This window comes from Pongo abelii, chromosome 4 (genome assembly GCF_028885655.2).
Source record: "Pongo abelii isolate AG06213 chromosome 4, NHGRI_mPonAbe1-v2.0_pri, whole genome shotgun sequence".
Taxonomy (NCBI): domain Eukaryota; kingdom Metazoa; phylum Chordata; class Mammalia; order Primates; family Hominidae; genus Pongo; species Pongo abelii.
In genome coordinates this window covers 168845432-168860988 of record NC_071989.2, presented here as the reverse complement: position 1 = coordinate 168860988, position 15557 = coordinate 168845432, and the positions used below count along the sequence as shown (strand labels likewise).

The 15557-nt window shown below is 41.9% G+C and overlaps 2 protein-coding genes across 3 annotated transcripts in view; one reads left to right on the top strand and one right to left on the bottom strand.

Annotated features, from left to right (window-relative positions):
- PWWP2A (PWWP domain containing 2A) overlaps positions 1-4285 on the top strand; it is a 43109-nt gene extending 38824 nt beyond the window's left edge. For both annotated transcript variants that reach the window (XM_024247527.3, XM_024247528.3), the window contains one exon: positions 2003-4285. In XM_024247527.3, the coding sequence (XP_024103295.1) occupies positions 2003-2016 (14 nt within the window). In that variant the 3' untranslated portion in view covers positions 2017-4285. The remainder of the gene's footprint in view (positions 1-2002) is intronic.
- Positions 4286-14574: 10289 nt separating this feature from the next.
- The window catches only part of TTC1 (tetratricopeptide repeat domain 1), a 56344-nt gene continuing 55361 nt past the window's right edge, over positions 14575-15557 (bottom strand). Inside the window, exon 8 of the mRNA XM_002816143.5 lies at positions 14575-15187. Within this exon, the coding sequence (XP_002816189.1) occupies positions 15054-15187 (134 nt within the window). The 3' untranslated portion in view covers positions 14575-15053. The remainder of the gene's footprint in view (positions 15188-15557) is intronic.

Genomic DNA, 15557 nt, shown 5'->3' with positions numbered 1-15557 from the left:
CAAAACCATTGTCATTTACATAAAGCAAGTCAAAATTCCAGAGAGTGGTAAAAGATAGTGCTGAAATATAGTCTATTTCTTTAAGTACATTTATTAATAACTCCTTGGATAATGCCTAAAAGGCTTATTTTGGGCCCTTACAGGGTAGGAAAAGTTCAGGGATTTCTGTGTGTTTGCAGTGCTTTGAAACTTACTACTTTTATTGCTTCCTTGAAGTAAGGCTGTTTAACCCTCTGGTGTTTGTACAGCTAGCAAAGAACTGTATAGTTGCATGGAAGCTGTAATTTGCAAGCTGGGTCAGAATGGCAAATTTTGGATTAGAGATTGCAGCTGGGATTTTGGACACTTATCTGCCTAGGAGTGGTAGCTACCCTTAAGATGCGTATCTCTTGAGGGAATAGTGTTTTTTATTTTCTGCATCTCTCATAGGAATAGTAAGATCTGTTTGATTCCTTGCCTTTCCTGCCATAGATTTTAACTGAACTTAAATAGGCCTCACTAAAATTGAAGCCAAATATTGAGAGTCATAAATAGAAGGAAATGGAATTGTACATGGGATTGGGTGTTTACCTTTTTTCTTTCAGTTTATAAAATGGGAACATTTGCTTCCAAAGTTCTGTGTGAGCCTTAATCTATTAGTATTGTAGTCATATTAGTACAGTATCTTAGTTTTAGAAAGTAAAAACTGAGCTCAATGTCAAATTTTAAAACAGTGTAAATCATTTTTTTTTTTTCCAGAAGCAGGGACTACATTCATCTTTCATCTTGATGTGTGTAGTATTTGTCCCTAGAGGTCACTTTTCATTGCTTGAGGAGAAACATGATAGAATACCCAGTGAAATGTATTTTGTAGGGCTTGATCTAGTAAGCGAAGGAAGCATGGGAACACCGGAAGGCAACACAAAATCAAGTCAGTTCTGTCAAATCATGGGGAAGATACCTCCTGTGAAATGTTTGGAAGTTAAATAATGGGAAGGATGGAGTGGTTTTTCTGTTTTCCTTGTTGCATTGTGTTTGATGTGTTTGTTATTATTCCACTGAAATACCATTTTTGGTGTGCTTTTGACCAAAAATTCGTCTTTCTTTCCACGGATCATCGCTTTTGGAACTCAAAGTCGTCTTGGTACTTGGGTTTCCAGGTTTGAGAGGCATAACCAGGGATTGTAGAGGGTTTCAGTGGGCTTCTTTCTACTTCGTAGTATTAGAGGGAAGTTAGTAGTGTTGGTCATTCTGGTCATGCTATTTAGCAGTAATTTTTGTAAGCCTTGCCCTTTATAAACACTGCACTTGGAGTCCTGCTTCTTGTTGGAGGTATGGTGAAGAGGCCTCTGCTGATATCAGGTTTGCTGGTGTAACAAGGGATACTGGTCCGTCTAACCAGTGTACATGTGTTGTCTTCTAGTATCAAAATGGTGCTCTTCTTGCCTTCTGATGTGCTGTGTCTACTTCTGGGGAGGCACCCTCCATTGCCTTCTTTTTTTGCTCTTTGCAAGTGTGTGGACAGTGTGACCTGCTGCTGATTTGTACATAGCCTGGCTCTGTATATAAATTTGCTCCTTAAAACTGTAGGCTAGTCTGTGCTAGTAGAAGGCTGTTGGTGCTTCATAGCAGTCCCCAGCAACTAAGCTGACTCTCAGAGCAGTGTACTGTGAAATGGCGATATAAGGAACAAAGTTAAAATTCCCCTGTTACTAGGCATTTATAAGCAAGTATTTTAAAAAAACACTCAGTTGCACATTGATTATGTAAAGATGACAGCCATTTTACTTGTGTTGGAAACTGGCCTGATAATACTTCAGAAATAATATGAATATTTCTGCTGGTTTAGAGTGGCAGTAAGTTGTTTTCTCAAAACAACATCGGTCAGGTTTAACCGATTTAAAAGAAAAAATCAGGTGTGATCCCACAATCTATGTAGGGCTTAAACAACAAGGACATCATTTTCCTCATATAATTACTTGTGCTTAACTACATTTTCTTCCTTTTCTTTACTATATTTCAGCACAAAGACATTAGCAGGCTGCTGGTTTCATGGACCTGTACCACAATGACACAGAGAACACCAGAGCATCAGGACTGAATGAAATTGGAGTTTTTAAAGCTGCACTAAGAAGTAAATGTTAAGGCAGTGGTTAAAAACAACAGTATATAAAGGGGCACTTGCAAATTGTGCTATCTTAAACCGAAGAAAAGGTATTAGGGAATATTTTATAAAAAATAAACTATTGCAATAAATTATGCATGAGATGAGGAGAAAAATGATGTGAATTACACACACAAGAACTCACTTGAATTTTATGTATGAAGAAACACTGACAGTAACTTCTTTGGAATGTGAAGTTCTTATCAGTACAGTTTGGACAGGCCTAAAAGGCATGGGATGATGCAGAAATGCTGAATTACTTTTCATACTTAAACTTTGTGCTTTCTCCAAGGTTTAGGTTAATCAGTTCAGATACGAGCAAATATTTCTAAAATGGCTCTTCTATGAAAAGCAGTAGTCACATATGCCAAGGCCAATGTTTCCTTCAAGGTGCCAGTAGAAACAACAGAAAATCACATCCTGCTGAAAGGATGGCAAAGTGCCCCGCCCCACCCCACAAACACAATTTGGATCTTTTCCTTCTTTAATAAAGCAGGGCTGTATTATCTTGAATATATGTTTGCTTGTTAGAATATATTAAGATATATTTATTTGCCACTAGTATTTAACATTTTGTGCACATTTTCATAATTACATTCTTACCTTTCAAATTTTGACTCAAAGTGGATAGGCTAGTGTTGATCTTGGAGTGCAAATGTATATACTCCAAGAGCTAGTTCTTAATTCTGCTGAGTTGGAAAGCCTTTTATTATTGTCTGTATCCTTACTGGTTTTATCTAGTTCAAAAAAGGTGACAACGTCTAATTTTTGATGTGGACCTCTCTCCACAGAGAGCCCCTTCTAAGTGCAAGAAATTCTAACAGGTGTCAGTAGGACTTGGCCCTGGGGGACAAGTGGCAGGAACAGGATCCTTTAAAACGTGTCAAACTTTTCATGCATGGAGCATGAATTCTTGCTAATAGAGACTGTAATTTTTTTCTTGTCCTTGGTAAATATATAAAAAACCTTAACTTTTCTTTTTTAATGAATGGAGAAAACATGAGAAAACCAGATGGACCTGTTAGTACTACATTTTTAAGGCATTTTATATTTGATGGTGCCGTACTTTTAATAATAATAAAACTGAAGTTTTTTAGTGGCAATACTGATTTATTTTTTAAACCAGAAAGATAATCCATATTGATTACTTATTACAAAAAAGGGAAAATATGCCAAAAAATAAAAAACCTTAAAATTCATATGAAGCAACGTAACAGATGACTGAGCACTTGGCTCAAGTAGTCAGACTTTCCATAATGTTACTGTGTAAGTTTGGAATTACCTAATAACCCCAGGCTCAGGATTAACAAAAGGTTCTGGGTGAGTTTTAAAACATTTAATATACCTATGATTTGTTTTACAACTTGAAGAAAAGGCAGGCAGTCTTGTGTCTAATGAGCTTAATGCAAATTCTAATTACACTGCAAATAATTTAAAGTTTTGATTGCATTCTACAGTTGTCTGTTTGGAAAATTACATATTATGAAGTCATTATATATTTTATCAAATCAGAAAAAGTCAGCTCAGGAACTGTAGCAGCAGGGAGTTCTAAAGATGACATGAACTATACTATAGGGGTGCCCTACTCTATATGGCCAGGGCTTTGGTTTGGGTCAGTCTTGTTCTTTCAGATACATAACACCAGCAGTACCTTTCAGGCTCACTTCAAGAACCAGATAACTCTCCCAAACCATGATATATGAATTGTATAATCAAGATTTTTAATTAAGCTTTAGAATTCTTTATTTGTGTAGAGTGATGGAAATGACCAAGAAGTAATAATATAAAGCAAAAGAATTGGGAGAGATCAGGTTTTAAGTATATAAATATTTTTTTTTTCTCATGGCATATTCTCAAAGGTGTTTTGTTACAAACCAGATTTTCATTTTTTAAAAAATGAGACTTGGTGGTATTTAAAATCTACACCTACCATATTGCTGTTTCACTTTCATTGCTTTAGTTGCTTAATATTTAAGCTTTGCTTCATGCTACCTTTTGTCTGTATTTCAATCTTCATAAGCCTATTTTGTTTTGTAGACTGGAATGATAAAAATTGTTTCTCATCTTAAGTATGCTCAGAGTTTTAAATGTTAAAGAATGTTGTGTAACCTTTATCCAATAAAGTCTTTGATTTTTTAAAAATTTAGTTATTTAAAAATTATGTTTACTTTTTAGGAGTTAGTTTTTAAGGTTTTTTTTTTTTTTTTTTTACTATTAAAGTTCAAGCACTAGTTGTACTTTAGGGAGGTGTTTTCAGTAGCAGTGCTTCCTAAGGAGAACAGCCTGTAGGTTTCTAATCACTAGGAGATTTTATGGGACCTCTTTATGATGAAGGATGGAGGAAGGGTGAACAGTTTAATTAGGACCCTGTGCACAAATATAACTGCTTTTTGATAGAAACAACCTACCCTTCAGAATTGGATGTAATTAAATATCTGCTGCTGGGTTTGTCTTGTTTTCTTTTGTTTTAATTTTAAGGAATCCTGCCCTTATGGATAAGTGGTTGCTTCTTTAAGAGCCCAGCACATTCAGTGAGAGGTCAAGGGTTTGACCTAAGAATCAGAAACACTTGGTTATCAGGAAAAAATTAGCCTTTTAAAACCTACAGACAGTTCACAGGACTGACCCAGAAACTTAGGTCAATGTACTTTTTTTTTCTGTTCAAGAAAAGCAATCCTTTGGCTGCCTGTTATTCCAGAGTACATGAAGGCTTTAATCTCAAACACTCTCCCATTTCAGTTTATCTAAATGAGTGTAAAAAAGAGACCACAGGAATCTGGCTCTGCTAATATCTTTTTTCTCTCAGATTTCTCACTAATGAAAATGGAATAGGGAGAACCAGGGAAGATTAACAAGCCATGTGCTCATTATCTGAGAGGGCCTACAGGAGACTCATACTGATCCTGGTCATGTATACATGTATCAATATATTTATAGACACAACTCCTACAAGATGCAGGGAATGAGTGATGCAACCAATAGAAGCAACTGAAAATCTTACCAATGCTGGCCTTCACATAAGAAAGCGTCAGTTCATTTTTCCTTTTTCAAGTAAAGATTTTTTTTTTTTTTAATTTAAAAAATAGAGACGAGGTCTCGCTTTGTTGTCCAGGCTGGTCTCAAACTCCTGGGCTCAAGTGATCCTCCTGCCTCGGCCTCCCAAAGCGCTGGGATTATAGGCATGAGCCACTGCACCTGGCCATGATTCTTTTCTCAGAATAAGAAATTATTTGAATAAAGAGTTTTTTTTTTTTGAGACGGAGTCTTGCTCTTGTTGCCCAGGCTGGAGTGCAATGGCATGATCTTGGCTCACTGCAACCTCCACCTCCCAGGTTCAAGCAATTCTCCTGCCTCAGCCTCCTGAGTAGCTGGGATTATAGGCATGCACCACCACTCCTGGCTAATTCTGTATTTTTAGTACAGATGAGGTTTCTCCATGTTGGTCAGGCTGGTCTCAAACTCCCGATCTCAGGTGATCCGCCTGCCTCGGCCTCTCAAAGTGCTGGGATTACAGCGTGAGCAACTGTGCCTGGACTTTATTTATTTATTTATTTTTTTGAGACAGAATTTCGCTCTTGTTGCCCAGGCTGGAGTGCAGTGGTGCGATTTCGGCTCACTGCAACCTCCACCTCCTGGGATCAAGCGATTCTCCTGCCTCAGCCTCCCAAATAGCTGGGATTACAGGCATGTGCCACAACTCCCAGCTAATTTTGTATTTTTAGTAGAGACAGGGTTTCTCCATGTTGGTCAGGCTGGTCTTGAACTCCTGATCTCAGGTGATCCACCTGCCTCAGCCTCCCAAAGTGCTGAGATTACAGGTGTGAGCCACTGCGCCTGGCCAGAACATGTTATTTTTTAAGCATCCTTTTCTCTAGTGATTAGCATGCTGCCAAATCTTTGCTCAATTGGAATGAATTTTTTTTTTTTTTTTGAGACGGAGTCTCACTGTGTCGCCCAGGCTGGAGTGCAGTGGCACGATCTCGGCTTACTGCAACCTCTGCCTCCTGGGTTCAAGCGATTCTGTCTCAGCCTCCTGAGTAGTTGGGATTACAGGTGCTTACCCCCATGCCCGGCTAATTTTTGTATTTTTAGTAGGGATGGGGTTTCGCCATGTTGGCCAGGCTGGTCTTGAACTCCCGACCTCAAGTGATCTGCCCACTTCGACCTCCCAAAGTGCTGGGATTACAGGTGTGAACCACCACACCCGGCTTGGAATGAAATTTCATGGCCTTAACAATTCCTTTGCTTTGGTACCAAGAAGGTAGTGAGCTTGGGGTAAAGGAGAGTATGATTCAGGAAAACTGTGCCAGAAGAAGAGAGTGCTGGCCAAACACAGTGGGAAGACATTGTTTTTAAGCGTTAAGAGTACTTTCAGGGTTAGCCCTTTCATTATTTCCTTGTGAGGCAAGTTTGTAGAAGCAGCTGTCTATAGAGGGAAAGTGGGTTGGTGATGTTAAAAGAAAGATGTTTTTGGCCGGGCGCGGTGGCTCACGCCTGTAATCCCAGTACTTTTGGGAGGTCGAGGTGGGTGGGTCATGAGGTCAGGAGATCGAGACCATCCTGGCTAACACGGTGAAACTGCCTCTACTAAAAATACAAAAATTAGCCGGGCGTGGTGGTGGGTGCCTGTAGTCCCAGCTACTCGGGAGGCTGAGGCAGGATGGCGTGAACCCAAGAGGTGGAGCTTGCAGTGAGCCGAGATCGCGCCACTGCACTCCAGCCTGGGCAACAGAGCGAGACTACGTCTCAAGAAAAAAAAAAAGAAATGTTTTTATACTAATAACCTGCCGTAGTCTAATGAGGTAGGAGACATGAATTCTGTTACCAGTTCTATCAATGACCTTTGACAGCAAAGTCACACAGTAGCCTCATTGGCAAAATGAGGTGTAGAAATCCATCTCACCGAGCTCTTCAGTTCCTACTCAGCCAAGGCCAAAACCCCTGGGGAGATGTTAGGATTTTTTTTTTTTTTTTTTTTTTTTTGAGACGGAGCCTCGCTTTGTTGCCCAGGCTGGAGTGTAATGGTGCAATCTCGGCACACTGCAACTTCCGCCTCCCGGGTTCAAGTGATTCTCCCACCTCAGCCTCCCGAGTAGCTGGGATTACAGGCACCTGCCATCATGCCTGGCTAATTTTTGATTTACTTATTCATTTATTTATTTTTGAGACGGAGTCTCACTATGTTACCCAGACTGTAGTGCAGGCACCTGCCATCACGCTTGGCTAATTTTTTTTTATTTATTATTTATTTATTTATTTATTTGAGACGGAGTCTCGCTCTGTTGCCCAGGCTGGAGTGCAGTGGTGCAGCCATGGCTTACTGCAGCCTCAACCTTGTGGTTCAAGTGGTCTTCCTGCCTCAGCCTCCTGAGTAGCTGGGACTACAGGTGTGCACTACCATCCCAAGCTAACAAAAAAAGAAAAATTTATTTTGTAGCGACGGGGTTTCCCTGTTATCCAGGTGGTTCTGAACTCCTGGGCTCAAGCGATCCTCCCACCTCGCCCTCCGAAGGTGCTGGGATTACAGGCCTGAGCCACTGTGCCCAGCTCATAAACTACCCCTTGAAGGGTTGTAAGCAGTCGTTCTCATGCGCTAACATTATTTTCACCCTACCTCTTGGACTGGCTGGTAGCAAGTAATCCATTTTTTTAATTGACTTTTTTTCAGAGTCCATGCTAATCTTCTATCATTCCAATTTTAGTATATGTGCTTCCGAAGCAAGCACAGTAATCAATTTTTCATTTTCAGAAGCATTAATGGGTCTGGTCTAGTGTGAGGTCAGGATAGCTCTGCACACAACAGGAGGAAGTGATTGCAAATTATAGCTTCCTTTCCCTGTACAGCTTTTAATTGTGCAGTTCACTGAAGGAACAGATTTTTCAGCCACTTCTGGTGGAATGCGCACATACTTTTTAAAAGGAAATCCAGGTGATGGAAGGATTAAGCTTGTTACTATCAAGTACCGAGGAAGCAGGCTGGAAAGAATCCTAACTGAAATCACTTCAAGGAGATCTGACTAGGATTGTGTGGGTATGTATCAAGTACACAGTATCCACAGATAAGATTAGAGGAAGAGTTTCTCTTCCCTATCCTCATCCCTCCTGTATTTTTTAAGGGGAGGGACGAGCATATGGAGGAAACCGGCACAGTAATGAAGGGAAGTGATCACAGAAAACAACAGGAAGGAACATACAATCCAGCTGGCAGCGACCATCGGCTGCAGGCTCATAAGGCTGCATCTGAATGGGGGCTACGCAGCTGAGAGCCAACAGCTCCAGCCTTTCCTCTTAAGCCAAGGGCAATCTGGAGAGAGCACAGATAACAAGCAGAGGAAACGGATAAGGGCTCGTCAAGATATTTCCCATCCTATGTGGTGTCTCAGATTTGCGCTTTGGTCTTGGGGGACTATTGGACTCTTCCTCTTAAAGATCTTTCCCAAGATTAAAGCAGCCATTAACTTGCACAGCTGTCTTAATCATAGCCTTTCCCTCTGACATCCCAAGTTCTGCAGAACTGGTGGTAAAAGGATTTGCAGGCCTGCTTAGTTCTTGGGATCAGACCACGCTTGCAAAGATGTATCTTTCATCAGGTTTACATCTGACACCTGCCGCCAGCTTCTCATCCCACTATCTATTCAGGCAGTAAAATGCCTCTAAAAAGCTCCTGCGCCAGGTTTTCCTGCACCAACTTAGATTCTAGCTTGAAAGTTGAGTGAAATGTTACTTACCAGTAGTCTCAGAGGCCAGCTCAGAGACTAAAGGAGCACCAGAAATAACTACTAAGCCCAGCAACATCTCTTTCTTTTTGAGACAGGGTCTCACTCCCAGGCTGGAATGCAGTGGTGCCATCTTGGCTCACTGCAGCCTTGACTTCCTGGGCTCTGGTGATCCTCCCACCTCAGCCTCCTAAGTAGCTGGGACTACAGGTGTGTACCACCATGCCTGGCTAATTTTTTGTATTTTTACTAAAGATAGGGTTTCACCATGTTGCCCAGGCTGGTCTTGAACTCCTGGGCTAAAGCTATTCACCCGCGTTGGCCTCCCAAAGTGCTGGGATTACAGGCGTGAGCCACTGCGCCTGGCCAGCAACATTTCTTAAAGCACTCCCCTACTTTCAGTTACATAAAACGTTGTAGGAACTGCAACTCTCAACATTTATGGATTACACAAACATTCATGTCTTTGGCTATATCCAAGCAGCTCTGAAGGACAGTGTATGAGGTCTTGTCATTTTGCCGAAGCTCAGATGTATGCCCAGTGCCACGATGTCCCTAAAGTTATAGGGACATCTACAACATGTAGGCTTAGCGACTCCCCAGCCTCCACATTTAGACATGGTATAACACTCTCTCCTTAAGTACAGTTATTTGTAAAGTGAGAAGATGTGTGTTTTGCAGGGAATGGGACAAGGAGCAAAAGGCTAAAAAACAACCACAACAAACTGGCTGCAGTGCTTGTGATGGAAGGGAAGCACACATGGAAAAGCATAGTTTTGTTTTGTTTTTTCTTTCAGAGACAGGGTCTCTCACTGTTACCCAGGCTGGAGTGTGGTGGCTCGGTCATAGCTCACTGCAGCCTCGAACTCCTGGGCTCAAGTGATCCTCCTGCCTCAGCCTCCCAACTAGCTGGGGCTGAAAGCAAGTGCCACCATGCCTGGCTTGGTTTTAAAACATTTTTTGGTAGAGATGGGGTCTTAGTATGTTGACTAGGCTAAGGTCTTGAACTCCTGGTTTCAAGTGATCCTCCTGCCTCAGCCTCCCAAAGTGTTGGGATTACAGGTGTGAGCCACTGCACCCAGCTAGTTCTTAGAAAAATGGTTGAGATTTTTAAAATAGGTGAATTTAACAGCATGAATCCATGAGTAAAATGAAAGAATGAATCCACAGTGCACTCTACACAGAAAAACCACCATATGAGTATGAATTTGTTGTAGAAATCCCAATTTCCTGGGGAAGCCTCCTGCAGAGCTCTGCCCCAACCAATGGAAAAGCTGCTTTTGTGAAAACTGGAAAAGTAGTTACGATACAGTGTGGGAATATACAGAAAACACAAGACTTGATGGAAATGTGGCCTGGAGGTGAGGAGACTGAAACGAAAGGAAAAGTTGGGGATTTTTTAATTCTTGGAAATATCCAAGATGCAAAGAATGAAAACTTAAAAACCAGGAGACAAATGCTTACATGCCAGGTTGAATGTTCATTCTACATGGCGGTGCAAGACAGGCTAGACTGGCTTAGAGTGACCTTCTTTACAGAATGCTTTATTTTTATTACGTATTTATTTTTATAGAGATGGAGTCTTGCTATGTTGCCCAGGCTGGTCTCAAACTCCTGAGCTCAAGTGATCCTCCCGCCTTGGCCTCCCAAAGTGTTGGGATTACAGGCATGAGCCACTGTGCCCAGCCTACAGAATGTTGTTTTGAGCTTCATGGGTATGATTACTGGATTCACTGTTGAGAAACCCTAGCTGAGCCCTCCAAATTTGCCAGAACTACACACTTAACAAAATAACACTACTAAGAAAGTTTACTTGAGTAACTAGGTCCAGAAACTCCAGGGTGAGGTGGCCACTTTGGGCAATACCGGGTTAAGTCACAGATAAGTTACTGACCTTGATTCGGCGATACCAAGCTGTTGTCTCTGTCTCCCACTGCATTCTTTGGAATGTGAAAAATAGCAAGTAAGCCTTTTTTTTTGAGATAGGTTGGTTTCACTTTGTCACTCAGGCTAGAGTGCAGTGGCATGATCTCAGTTCACTGCAGCCTCGACCTCCTGGGCTCAAGCAATCCTCCTGCCTCAGCCCCTCATGTAGCTGGGACTACAGGCACACACCACCATACCCAAGTAGTTTTTTGTAGAGACGGGGTTTCACCATGTTGCTCAGGCTGGTCTTGAACTCCTGAGCTAAAGCAGTCTGCCAGCCTCAGCCTCCCAAAGTGCTAGGATTACAGGCCCTGAGCCACTGTGCGCCGCTGAGAAAAAATAGCAAGTAAGCCTCCTAAGCTGACATGTGAATTACTTGCTGGGTCTTAAAATTTATGGAGATGACTAGTTTCTATTTATCTTGAGGTAACAGATATTGGTTAGTAGTGAAGGAGACATTTGAAAAAACAGGCATTAAACGGCACAGAATTAGAAGACTTTTGAATAGTGATGGTTGTTCACACTAAAACCACCTCTTGTGGAATATCCTTTAATACCAGTTTACTAAGTCTCTAATACAGTGGTAGCTGCTGGTGCTATTAACAACATAAATGTGGCCCTTTCCATGAGCTCATGGTCTACTCAGGAGGCAGATGAGAAAGAGTAGATATTTTAAAGAATGTTTCTCAGAGTCTCCAGGGCAACTCTAAAAGATCAAAAATTATTATTATTTTTTTGAGACAGGGTCTCACTGTGTCACCCAAGCTGGAGTGCAGTGGCACGATCTCAGCTTACTGCAACCTCCGCCTGTCGGGTTCAAACGATTCTCCTGCCTCAGCCTTCTGGGTAGCTGGGATTACAGGCGCCCGCCACCACGCCCAGCTAATTTTGTATTTTTAGTAGAGACGAGGTTTTGCCACATTGGCCAGGCTGGTCTCAAACTCCTGACCTCAGGTGATCCACCTGCCTCAGCCCCCTAGAGTGCTGGGATTACTTGAGCCACCGCACCCAGCCTCCAAAAATTATTTTGACCCATTGCAATACTGTTGGAATAAGAATATGTACAACGTCACAGTGTGATTACCTTAAAAGTAAATTCTGGTATGCTTTTTTGGTGGGGGGTGGGAAGCATCACAGAACTTTTTATTTTTTGAGATGGAGGCTCGCTCTGTTACCTAGGCTGGAGTGCAGTGGCGTGATCTTGGCTCACTGCAATCTCTGCCTCCTGGGTTCAAGTGATTCTCCTGCCTTAGCCTCCCAAGTAGCTGGGATTACAGGCATGCGCCATTGTGCCTGGCTAATTTTGTATTTTTAGTAGATGGGGTTTCACCATGTTGGTCAGGCTGGTCTCGAACTCCTGACTTCAGGTGATCCACCCGCCTCGGCCTCCCGAAGTTCTGAGATTACAGGTGTCAGCCACGGTGCCTGGCCAGAGCTTTAAAATCATACATTCTAGCAGCAATAGGCAAATATAGGCCACCTTCCTTCCTTAACCCTTACTTTCTACTTTTGAAATCTGAAGATTTTCTATGGTCAAACATTTTCAAAAGGTTTGAATATATCTTTTCTTGCAAATGTTGGAAGCAGCAAAGTAACAGTGCCAGATAAAAACTCCTTGGCTTAAGCAAGCTCACACCTACTGGGATCCTTTCCTTTCCAGACAATGCACTGCTTGGCCCACCCACTGGGAGCATGTAATGTTGGCCTTGTGTAGCATCCTATAAGATTTCAGTGTGATTGAGAGGAAGAGGAGGAGGAAGAAGCCTAAGAAACAAAACCTCTACACTCAATGATGGTCTTGGGCATCTTCTCTTAACCAAAGCTGTTTCTAGACAAACAAGTATATTTCCTATTCCTTGCTGGCACAGATAGTCCTTCCGGAATCTCAGCCCTGATTTTGCTAAGTCTCAGCCATTGAGCTCAAGGCACAATCTGACAGTAGTTCTCAGTAGTCCAAGGATCCATAGGCGCTCTGGAGACCACTTCAAGGCGTCTTATCTGTATTTTGTATTATGAAAGCTATTTTCATAAAACAAAATTTTGTATTATGAAAACTGTTTTCATAATACAAAATTAAAGGGTCTGTTTTTTTCACTGTCATCCTGTCAGTGACTGCATTGTGATCTCAGGACAAAATGAATATAGGAGGTGTGAGACTCTTGCTGTTCTCTGTCAAGCCATGCATTAAAGAGATTTGCAAAAATGTCATTCTTCTCACTAAAACGTGTCTTTGAGTTGGAAGATTTTTCCATAAAAATTTTAAAAATTTCAGTAAAACTTTTTTTTTAGAGACAAGGTCTCGCTCTGTCACCCAGGATGAAGAGCAGCAGTGGGATCATAGCTCACTGCAGCCTTGAACCCCTGGGCTCAAGCAATCAATCCTCCTGCCTCAGCCTCCCAAGTAGCATGAAGCCACTACGCCTAGCTAATTTTTTTTTTTTAAACTTTTTTTTTGTAGAGATGGAACCTTGCTATGTTGCTCAGGCTGGTCTGGATCTCTGGCCTTAAGCAATACTCCTGCACTGGCCTCCCAAAGTACTGTGATTACAGGCATAAACCATCCATCGTTCCTGGCCCGACATAAAATTATTTATAGTAACATGAAACGTTATTTTTCAAAGGGATTACTTTAACACTTTCTATCTTAATTTTTAATATACTAAATATTGATAGAATGCACATAAATGGAAATACTCTTAAAATTTTTTTTTCCAGACTATGAAGGGCTGCTGAAATAAAAGTTTGGGCACGGTGGCTCACGCCTGTAATCCAAAGCCGAGGTGGGTGGATCATCTTGAGGCCGGGAGTTCAAGACCAGCCTGGCTAACATGGTGAAACTCTGTCTCTACTAAAAATACAAAAAATTAGCCAGGTGTGATCGTGCATGCCTGTAATCCCAGCTATTCTGGAGGCTGAGGCAGGAGAACTGCTTGAGCCTGGGAGGCAGAGGTTGTAGTGAGCCAAGATCGCGCCACTGCACTCCAGCCTGGGTGACAGAGCGAGACCCCGTCTCAAAAAAAAAAAGAAAAAAAATTGAGAACCACTTTCTAGCATAATGCTGGCTGCACAGGAAGCACCGAACACTGACTACCAGACCATCTAGCATTCCACATGGTTTCCATACAACTTGTGTGATTTTTCACACACACATTTTCGGGAAAACTGGATGCCAGATTTAACATAGCTTCTTCTGAGGTTCACTTTGACCAAAAGAAGAAAAAAGATAAAAAGCTTTTAGGAACAGATGAGAAGAACCACATAGTCCTTAACACTGGGAGTACGACTGACTACTACAGGCCACTTAGAGAATTACATGTGTAATTTACTTCCAAGATGAAACATGCATGTCAATGCTTTTGACACTCAAACCAGAGCAACTGCAAGCTCCTCACCAGCATCAACTGAGGAGCACAAAATAGTCTATCTTTCACACCTCTGGGTTCATGTAGTTTAAAAGAATATGGTTTTGTTCTGGGATTCATATACTACCATTCCTCAATGAAGCTCTTTTAAGTTAAAGATATTAACATTTGGTCAAACACAGATTTATAATTATCTACACAAACCTGGTGGGGCCCAAGATAGCTTGTAAGGTAGACTTTCTGAATTCTAGTACATGGTAGAATGGTCAACTCTTCAAGATAAATCTTCAAGGCAACAAAAACTTTGGGCAGATCTGTGGAATCTAGAATCAGTAACTCTGCTTGAAACCAACACTGCTCCCAAAGCCAGAGAAGGCTTCTGCCTTAGTTGTTGTTACGTGACAAAATTCACAACCTAACCCAGACCTAAGCACAGAAAGCTTTTATTACCACAGAGGAAATCAGGAAATGCTGGAGGCAGCCTTGTTAGCTGTGTGATCAGGGAGGGGACAGGCAGGCGGGAACCCGTCATCAATCATGTCTGGGCAGTCTCCCAACCAACAGGTTTGTTTGGTTCAGGAGAGGCTTTTGCTGGGCTGTCTGTGTGTATGATCAGGAATGTCAGCCTCGACAAATGGGCTTCTTCCTGGACGTAGGACAGCCAGAACTGGGGACACCAGCTGCACAGACACCACCTTAAAATGGAAATCAAATTAGGTTCATTACATCAGGAAGTACATTTCACCCTGATCATAAAAGAGGGAAAAGGGAGCACTGGGCTCTAGTGGATAGCCTTTCTTTTAGATAAGATGCTTTTAAAAGTTAAACATTGGCAGGGCCTTTCCCCTAGCTAACAGCAAGCAGCACACAATTCCAAGTCAGCTTGTAAAGCTATTGTTATCTTTGTTATCTGTTATTATTTGGATTTTGAACGAAATTGATGGAGTACGAGCCGGTAGAGGAATCCTGTTTGATCTGGAAATTTTCCGTGGAGAGCCCAAAAGGTCGGAGAACCAAGTTCCCAAGATCTTTTAATTTACCTGTAATGTAAAAGCAAAAACTCAAATGAATACAGGAATGAACAGAAGCAGGAAGGCACCAATTAATCTTGCCTTACCACTGAGTACAAAATATAAAAGTATCTCTTTGCAGTTAAAGAAATGCCTACTTTTAATATGATGAAAGCTTCCAGGAGAGTTCCCAGCCCCTATTCCCCACTCAGCAGTGCAGTCACTTCAATGCCATCCACCCTAAGCCTGTGCTTGCATAGACGAGAGTGGAGTCCTGCTGGCTCTCTCTGGGAGATCAAAGCCTCCTGCCCTAACTGGCCAGTACTATCAGAGGACACAGGCTTCTGGGGTGAGTTCTGGGAAAACCAACTGCTGTGTCAGTGAGGCTCAAGGCACCCTG